The sequence below is a fragment of the Protopterus annectens genome, chromosome 2.part2 (assembly GCF_019279795.1).
Source record: "Protopterus annectens isolate FY-2018-M chromosome 2.part2, PAN1.0, whole genome shotgun sequence".
NCBI lineage: Eukaryota > Metazoa > Chordata > Ceratodontiformes > Protopteridae > Protopterus > Protopterus annectens.
Window position 1 is genome coordinate 658,922,900 of NC_056730.1, and position 10,307 is coordinate 658,933,206.

Below are 10,307 nucleotides of genomic sequence, written 5' to 3' on the forward strand. Positions count from 1 at the left end.
AGCACAGGCAGTTTTCTTTCCTGGCTTTACCAGGGAGATTTCACCGCAATGTGTGCCTTTGAGTCCCTCCCCTTGAGAGTGGCAAGAGGGCCATGCTTCTTCACTGTTGCCCCTCCCTGCCTGTTTGCTTCAATGCTGGACTGTTAAATGAACCCTGGTCTTCTGGGTCACAATTGTGATTCGTAGCCACGCTTACTGGAGCTTTTACATTTGGAATTGGTCTTGTTTTACATTTTCTGTAATTTGTTTATGACGTCGTACATAACTGTATTATACAGGGTATGTACCACAGCTTCTTTCAGCTTTTCTGAAAACTAGTTTGCTTTTTATTTGGGAAGTTTGTTGTTGGTATACACGATTCTCACTTTTATTGCATTTCCTGTCTTTTTGAGTAGTTCTGCAGATTAAATTACAAACTCGATACATTCATGTATCTGAAAGTACAGCTGGGATTCGTAAAACAATGCTCTGACTTGGCGGAATAGGTAGTGTAGCTATCCACGAGTATGCCCTAAGTGTTGACCATTGAGAAGCCGCTCTTGATGCATGTCATACCGTCCCTTGTGATTTCTTGATCAAGAAGTGGTGAGACTCTGTCTTCACTAACCCCTTGACATACCTCTCAACCTCTTAGAGCAAGAAATCTGGACAAGGCCATAAATAGTTGGGGGGACAAAGGCCCAAAAATAGGGAAAAGTTTTTAAATATTGCCCTTCCAGTCTTGGGTCAACAGGTTGTACCGTAACATGACTTTTTTGAAGGGTATGAAGTTTGAAACTCAAATGTCTGTCATTATTTTCTGACATTAGTCCTCAATGATTTGCTAGCGATTTGCCAGAAAACCAAAATTTTATGAGGAGCAGACTAAAACTATGAGACTGAAATCTGGACATTCTGTGAAAATCAGGACCGTTAAGAGGTATGCCCCTTGGTTACTTTTAGTAATGTCATTGTAACTGTAGGGAAAAAAACGAATTGCTAGTTATGTTTAGCAATGCAAAATCTACTAATCCGTGGCAGCTATGTTACAACTTTTCAGGGATTATACGTGGGTTTCAGTTTATTTTATTGCCTAGAGTCATATAAAATGTGAATGGGAGATTGGTGAAGTCTGTCCTAAACGATTTGCAGCTTGTAGTCTTAACCCTGTATGCTTTACTGTCTGGCACAAGACTGTGGCCAAGTGTTGTCCTTAATGTTATGACCTATTGCAAGAAGTTTTCTGGAAGGGTCTGCTATTTTAAAGAAGAAGAAGAAGATGGCTGTATTACATTGGTTTACAGATGAACATCAAAACAATGTCTGCATTTTTTTCTGAGTCATTTAGTAACCAGTTGACAGTATGCATGCTGGTCTTTTAGACCATATTCAGATACTTTCCAGGAGTATAAATCATAAAACATAACCTTGTTGCATCACATCCAAAGTGTCAGCATTGTAACTCTTTCCATAACACATTTCTCATTATAAACATGATTTTTTCAAGGAACTCTGCTCAGAAGACTGAGTGCATCATCGTCTCTGAAGAGGGTTTCACTTTATGTACAGTTACAAATGCTGAGTTATTTGCCAAGCAGTTAGTACATGGCATTGCCATGTTTTCAGAAGTGCTGCTTCTTAAAAAGGACTGTCTCCATTTTGCAGATTTTCTTTATTTTTCTGATCAGTGTGATTGCATATTTAGCCACATCTTCTGTTTTTCATTGGCTTTTCTCTCTTTGCTGTAAAAGTGGGGATTTCAGAAAGCTGCCCCAAGACGAAAAAAAAAGTTATGCAGACTGTTAATCAATTTGTTTCTGTATTTATTTCCCTAGGCAAGTGAAGTCAGCATGCACTTTGTCCAGGCAAGCTATGGGAAAGTCTCAGTCTGCTTTTGCCTTCCCTCCTTCTGATGAGGTGGTTGCATTACAGGAAGCAGACTTTGGTGTATTTCGGCTTCCTCCTGGTGACCCTTTTTCTGAAAGCAAGACTGTACTGTGGCTTGGAATCCAGTCTGTCGGATTTGCATTGGTATGTGATCCTTATGAAAACCTCATGTTGGCTGAGAACAGCCTGAAGATGATAGTGAGGTATTTGCTGGAGTATCTTCGACTGCTAAGCCAAGGCAGTGACATCATGTTGAAAGCAGATAAAATAGAAATCATCCTGAATAAATTTCTTCCATGTGGCCAACTATTGTTTATCAACCACAGGTTTGTTTACAGTATAGAGAGGGAACTTAATATCTGCATTTCAAAATGAGTAATGGAGAGCAGACTTCAAGCATCTCTTTGATTTTCACCTTTATCAGCAGTCAGCTTATGATCAGAAGTCTTGTCTATAACAATGACATAAACTTACTTGTGCGGAAAATTGGTGATGTCTAGTTGATCTTTAATACAAATAATGCACTTTTGTTTTCATTACTACATTAAGCTGATTTGATACATAGAAATCAAAGCAGTTGCGTATGAAACTACCTGCTTGCATATTTTGCAAAGTATCTCAGTGAGCATCCTGAAAGCTGTTGTAACTTGAAGCATGTTATAGACTGCTGAAGTAATATGATATGTCTGTATAACTACTACAAGCCTAGATGGCATGATGTTGCCAATTATGATAATTATACTGTTGAGAGCTAGGGTTTGGAAATTATCTCAGAATATCTGAGGTCCATAAGAGGTGGAAGAATTCAGGACATTTTTGGGCTGTTCTTCCTGAGTGAAGGAAATGGTGATGGGGATGAGATGGCTAGCATCTAACCTCTGTTGGAGAACCAGGGTTGTCATGCTTGGGCACATGGTGAAACTGGTTACAGGGGGTGGAAGAACACAATGCATTATGAGCTGTGGGGGAACAAGTTACTTTGAGGTACTCTTCTGGAATGTCACCTACCTTGACCTGAACATGTGCCACAACAACGCAAACTAAATGTGGGATGAAAGAGCACTTTCTCATGTTCTCATCTTGAATATGTTGTATAGTACATATTTGAAGTTGGTGAGGAAAATAGGTATGCACTGATTAGGAACTGAGGCACTTTGTGTGATTCCTGACTAAGCAGCAGCTAAAAGCAAAGGTGTTCCAAAATATAAGGTATTAATAAAAAAAATTGCTTTGCGTAGGTAGTTTTTTCTTGTTATGTTTTATATGTTTCATCAGACTGCTTATTCTTGCCATTTGCACAGTAGATTTGTCCTTTTTGTATTTTGAATCATATAGTTTGTCACTAATAGTCTGGAATTGACCATACTGTCATTTTTAATATAATTTGCTTTGATTTAAATGCATTGATTCTAATATGCACGTGTGTACATTTTATTTTTAGTTTTGCTTTTATCAAGTTCCAAGGAGAGTCTCTCTACTGGCAACTCATAAAGTTTGATACTATTTAACCAAGTACATCCACACTTCGTATCCTAAACTGTGATGTATGCACCCCACTTTTTCTATTTCTTAACTGTCTGTCTTGAATCTATACTTTTAAATGTACTTTCCACCTATATTCACCCCTTCAATGGAAAATCGTATTTACAAATGTCAGTTTTATATACTTTAGTGATACTTTAGTGACACAAAGCTGTAAGTCAAATTATTCTCTACTGTCTTACCCCTTTTGCACAAATTTTAGCAGATACTCTAATAAAACTCATATCAAACTATTGTTTTTATCTGCATTCAACCAACATACTGTACTCTGAGTCGAAATATCCTGTACCTTGCGAATATTACTGATGTAATGTAACTAACTGTGTAACTGTCTGCATGAATACTGTCTTATATCATGCTAATGTTAAGTAATGTTTTGTATAAATGGTAATGTTAACCAATATAATGTAATGTAATATTTGTGGAGCTTTTCTCCCTGGGCCTCCGCTGAAAATGGATCTGTGTCCAGTCGGACTTTCCCGGTAAACAAATGTAAAATAAATAAATAAATTATAACTACGTTCAAATGAATTACAATTGTTATTTTATAACCTTGCACACATCTACTTCCTCAGTGCAACTAATTCTCTGTACAACTTGTCCTAGTATACAAGTATGTATGTATTGCATGTTCCACTATTTTTTGATTGTACCCTACTAAGTTTTACTATGTAATATTACTTTTTTGCTTATTGTTACTTTGTATTATGGAGCTTTTCTCCCCGGGCCTCCACTGAAAACGGGCTCCTTGAGCCCAGTGGACCTCCCCGGTCATCAAACTGGAAATAAATTGTCAATATTGCACATTAGGGACGGGGGAGGGTTAAGGGCTCGGGGGGGGGTACAAAATGATTATCTGCTTCTGAATCATCTATTGATAATCTTCCAGTGGTATTAAAAATGCAGGCCCAGAATTGCTGATTGAAATTTCTGGATTACCTCCACCTTTAATTCTTATGTCAGTTTGCCAACTGAATTGTGACAGATTTGAGGTAAGTCAGTGGTTATAAATCACTGTTGCTGTTTTCCTGGTAACGCTTGATGTACTGATGATCCCTATCAATAAAATCTTAGTAAAAGTTGGATATTTTCCATTTGAAAAGTTATGAATTTTGCACCATGTTGTGCAGTACAGCACATGAAAATTGTATTATACATAGAAAGTTAGATTTTTCTTCACCGTGTGCATTTTACAATAGATCAAAGCAAGGGGATCAGTAGTCAGTGCCAGATTTCGATTAGTGGCTGATATAATTTTTTGGTTTCTGCAGAAGCAGTAAAAGGCATGGCAACATTGTATGCACCAACATTCTTTCCTACCATGGACCAGAGCTTGGTAGTTCTCTAGCAGCTTTCTGTTTTTAGTGGATGCACTTGCAGCCCTAGCTAATTCTGTTGCTTGAATATTGAATTTGTCCTCTTTCTTCTCTTCCAGATCAAATCATTTGATAAACAGGTTCTTTTGCAAAACACTCATTTCAGTAATCTGTTTCATGGTGTCTCAGCTCAGTGTTAAATACATTATACAAGAAATGTAATGCATTCACTGTGAGGTACAGAACCCAGCTTTTGGAGTCCCACCCTCAAACATATGGGGCATGTGTCTTAACCTCATATGTCCTCTTGAGATCAGGCTTGCAAAGTCTAGGAAAGGAGTGCTAAGATTTCTGTGGGTCAGCAACAGGAATATCTGATAGAAGCTTGCATCCTTACCCTGTAAGCTAAACTAATAAGCTTCAGCCTTAGTCTTTGTTTTTTAATTACCTCATTTTATGTTGCAGACTGATTTTTTTTTTAACAAATTTATTTAGTCATCACACTTGAACTTGCAACACAAGTTTATTTTTTATGCGTTAATCAGGTGGGTGCATTGCTCCATGGTCCCTTTTCAGGCACAAGCCAAGCCATAGTCAATACAACAAACTTTTACAACAAAGCAAACAAAACAGTAGTCAAATAACAGACTTAACCATTATAGGACATATAAAGAATTAGAAATAGCAGAGTAATGTACAATAATAACACAGTACAGCTATTTACACGCAGGGATTAATGTGAGGATGAAAGTAGTGTGTTGTTGGAACGCAGTGTGTGTTAAAGGACTCTGAGAAGAAATATTACTAGAGCTTAAGGTATACAAAAGGAAAGGGTAGCAGGTGAGTTCACATACTTTCTTGCCATCATGAGAAGAAGCAGCTCTCTGACTTCACAGGGGCAGCAATCTGCTAAGAGCTTCTTTTCTGGTAGATAAGTATCCATTGCAGAGCCACTCCACTCAGAAGTTATTGTCCTTTTAATAATCAACCAGACATTATGCAGTCTCAGCCTTATTTATATATTTTGTTGATGGAGTTAGACTAACCCGGTTAGTCCCACTAGACTTGTGGCCTAGGAGACCCAAGTTAGCATCATTATTTAAAAAAAAAAAGGGGGGGGGATAGAGAAGACAAACCATATTTTCCAATCATTTGAAACTTTAGAAGTCACTGGTGTACAGGTGGTTCCTGGAATTATTGGGTGTTGCTGTCTGCAGTTGCATAATCACATATATTCCTTACTTCAGCAGTTCATCTTTATTCTTTGGCTGCCCATCTCCTCCATCTGCGGCTTGTTTTTAGCATAGGCACATTTTAAGCTGTTTGCAACTCTGTAACACCCTGCACCAATTTTAAACTCTGGTTTCGATTTGAAATGATGAGAAGTAGGACATGTTTCCTGATGTCAGATATTATTACTTCGTTTCACAGACTTGTTTTCGTCTAATCGCCACTTAATTTATTGTGGGTTGCAAACTGTGACACAATTATTTTCTGGTTTACCAACTGTGTACAACTATTGTGGGAGTTGAAGTTTCTTAATGTTAGTGATAAAATGATTAGTTGCTATTAATTTCATGCTTACACATAACCACCATTCTAACCAGTTTAAGTCTGTAGCTATACGAGATTTGTGTGCAGTAGGAGATATTCAGCAATTTGTGGTTGTACTGATGGGTCATACAGTGGTTTCTATACACTTCTGTGTCTCTCATGTTGTTGTACTGGCCATCTGGTGTAGTGGCTCCAGTTAATGTTCTGACAGGCAGAACTCTGCTTTGAACTGATTAGAGGATTCTTCTGTAATATGTCTTACCTCTTTGGTAAGCCTTCCTGGCTTGGTTTCATCTTGAGTGATCATTTTCCATCACAGTTTTGTTTTGTTGTAAATGTCACATCATAATGTACAACATCTACAGCATTTTTGTTTATAGATAACTGCAGTCCTAGTTTGTAAGTTAATGTGTAAGGCTTGAAAACTTCTTTCATTTATTCATTCATTTTCCAGTACCAGCGTTATGCTGCCCAAGGTCTTGGGGTTGCTGAGGCCTATCCCAACAAGCAATGAGTTGTTATGCAGAGAATTGGTCTTGGAAGGGATGGCTGTCCATTGTAGGGCACACTCACTCATAAAGGGCATAGATGCATGCAGATAATTTAGACAGTCACCAGTTTACCTGACTCCATTTCTTTGGAATGTGGGGGAGAAACCAAAGCGTAGCTGAAAATTGCTGTGGGCATAGGGAGGCCTAACAGTCAGAGGTTTCAAAGTTCTTATTAATTAGTACTATTGCAGTTTTATGCAGCAATTATCCTACTGCACAGATAGTGTTGTGCATTGATTCAGACAATAGAGGCTTTTTGTTTTAGTCTGACCTACAGATGCAGCTGCACATAGATTCAGTAAATTGCTAAATAAATTTATTAATCTATGTATTGGCATTTGCCCACATCCTATGTATAACGACTCTTAAACAAATTTAAACCATCCTCTTGTTCAGCTGATGGCCTTCCAAGTGAGCACCTAAAAATAGCCTATCCTGTCTTAATCCTTATAAATAGGTCAGTCCCGGAATCCCATGTTCCCTCTCTCTGGAAAAAGTCACACATTATCCATCTGCACAAAGGAGGAAATTCAACAGACATTAAAAACTTTAGACCTATAGCAATCTTGTCTCCCCTCGTCAAAATATTTGAAAAATGTATGCTGGACTATCTCCTGCAGGAAGAACTCCTATCCCCTACACAACACATGGCTTCCATCCTTCCCATACCACTAGTACTACTGTTCTAACCTACATTTAATATATATATATATATATATATATATATATATATATATATATATATATATATATATATACATACACATTTTTTTTGTCAAATCTTAAGGTAACTGCAGACTAGTCTGTTCCTTATTTGTGGACTTGTTTAGAGCCTTTGACACAGTTTGTCACAGCAAACATCTACATGAAATGTCCTCACTAGGTCTGTCTCAGCCCACCCTTCTGTGGTTCAAAAGTTACCTGTCCAATACGTATCAGTCAGTAAAATGGCACTCCACACTCTCTCCTTATCTCCCGTCACCACCAGTGTACCACAAGGCTCTATCCTTGGTCCCCTCTACTTTTACATTTTCACCAACACTCTCTATACATCCACACAACAGGGCAACCTAAAACAATATGCAGATGATTCAGCTCTCATTTGCTCATCTGACAACATGGTACACCTCCAAATAAATTACTCAGGAAGCTTTAACAGCCACTGAAACATGGCTTCATATCTCACAATGCATGCTCAACCCAAAAACTACTACTTTTTCCCCAAATCCCTCTCTCATAAAAAAAAAAAAAATTAAAGTCATCTCTCTCGCGATAATGCAACCATTGAAGTCTGTCCTCATAGCAAATTATTAGGGTGATAGTGGGTGATAATGTTCCACTCGACTTGCATATACAAAATCACATAAGAAAAATGTATCAAAAACTAGGGATGCTTTACAGAGCCAAAAACTTTCTCACCGATGCAACTAAAACTACACTTGCCACTGCTTATCTTCTCCCCATGCTTTCTTATTGTGCTCACATCCTTACTAACCTCCAGGCGTCATAAAAATTAAAACTTGAACAATGCTTTAACAAAGTTGCTAAATTTGCAACAAATGCCCCTTTCAAATCCCACCACTGTATAGCACTAAGAAGCCTAAATTGGTTAGAACTGCCTCATCAACTAATATATACACAGCTTCTTACCACCTATAAAATTATCCATCATCCATCTGCCTGTCCAGCACTAAGAAGCATTCTAAACAACTAGGTTCCCAGTGGTCATTGCAATCCAGTGACCAAAAATTCCTGTCTGTCTACAAACCTAGCAAATCTGCTGGGCTTGTCTGTACTCATACAAGGCTGCTAAGGCCTGGAACTCCTTACCTGTATCCATCAGGTCAACACTCTCCCTCCCATCTTTCAAAAGCACTCTGAAAGACTTCTTAGCTAAAAACTTGCTCTGTTCCTGTTCAAACCAGGATAAATTGTATCCCTAAACGTGAGCAAGTAGCTTCTCATTCCTTTATACCTCCTTACTCTCCTTTCTTCACGTACTTCCTTATTTTTGTCAAATTATTTTCCCCGACTTTCTCTCTAAATATACCATAAGCCTATTTTTCCCTCACTTCATATTGCAATTTCTGTTTGTAATAGATTAGCTTAACTTTAATTTCTCTACAAAGCTGTCTAAAATTTCTGTAAATATTAAATGACTGTCATATACCTTGTATCGATTCTTAACCAATGTGTTGTATTATGTCTAATTTATTATAATTATTTAAACTGCAGATTTTTTGTTTTATTTGTGAAGATTGTAAAATTATTGTTCTTAAAATGTTTTGTAATAATTTATAGCTTTTCTTCCTGGGCCTCTGTGGAAAATGGGCTTCTACTCAGTTCGACTTTCCCAGTAATTAAATGTCGATAAATAAAGACATGCTCATCTAGTATGACTTGTAAGGGGTGCTGTACATAGATCTTGGCAAAAGCTAAATGTATAGAAAAGTAAATGTATGGTATTTTACCTTTTGGCCACAGGCTGTTTCAACTTCCTCAGCTATTGAAGTTCTACACGGGCTCCATTCAGATGCTATGAATCCATCCTACCTAAATTGAAGCTTTTCAAAGGGCAGGAGTTGAACACATTTTAGAAAGTTTGGGTTTCACAGGTTTGCTGTGCTGCTGATCTGAGCATCTGACTCGGCTTATGATAAAATGAACATTAGTATATAGTTCATCGCCTATCTTGACTGGAGTCTGCAGTGCATATGTCCTTGTGTCTGATGACATGACATAAAATTGATCATTGAGCTGTGGCTTAAGATGCCCTGTACGATGTATGGTTATGAACATCCTTCTGTTCAGTGTTTTTATGCGCAATTTGTGACTATCACAGAACTCTGAAACCAGTTTGCCATTCAGGTTAATGTTTGCCAAGTCATTTCTCCTCTTCATGGCCCTCCAGATAGGTCCATCATTCCCCACATGAACGTTGAAATCTCCAAGTAGAACTAACAAATCATGAGGTGGTACCTTACTGAGCACTACACCTACTGTCTCTAAGAAGGCTGAATACTTTGTATGCACAAATAGACTTGGCTCATAGGCACAATGAGGTGTCCCTGTCAGAATTTCATGCAAACTCCAACAGTACCCAGTTAAGAAATTGTGATTGTCCCCACACTTGCATGAGGCCATTCCTATGGGTCACCTCTTGAGCCGGAGAGAGAGAGAACCACACTCAAATTGTCTGGTCCCAGAACCAGTGCTGTGAGTACAGGTGCAACCAGCTGAATTTGTTTGGTAATTTTCAAGTACCAGTATAATACCTGGCTACTTTCCCAGTAGTAAAGTGACATTCTGTGTCCAAACAGCCAATTTGATAAGATATATTTTAATCTTAATCTGTTTCACTTTTGCCTGTCATTTAAGTAGAATTATGGCTGCCCCCCCACCCTTCACCTTACTAGTGGTGCCCTTTTTTTTTTTTTTTTGCTGAGTCCAGCCTTGCTATATAGATTACCTGGCCATT

At 38.1% G+C, this 10,307-nt stretch overlaps 1 protein-coding gene across 2 annotated transcripts in view; it reads left to right on the top strand.

The window, feature by feature from the left end:
* Positions 1-3,265, top strand: part of AP5S1 (adaptor related protein complex 5 subunit sigma 1) — a 222,585-nt gene extending 219,320 nt beyond the window's left edge. For both annotated transcript variants that reach the window (XM_044064080.1, XM_044064079.1), the window contains exon 3: positions 1,815-3,265. In XM_044064080.1, the coding sequence (XP_043920015.1) occupies positions 1,815-2,241 (427 nt within the window). In that variant the 3' untranslated portion in view covers positions 2,242-3,265. The remainder of the gene's footprint in view (positions 1-1,814) is intronic.
* The last annotated feature ends 7,042 nt before the right edge of the window (positions 3,266-10,307 follow it).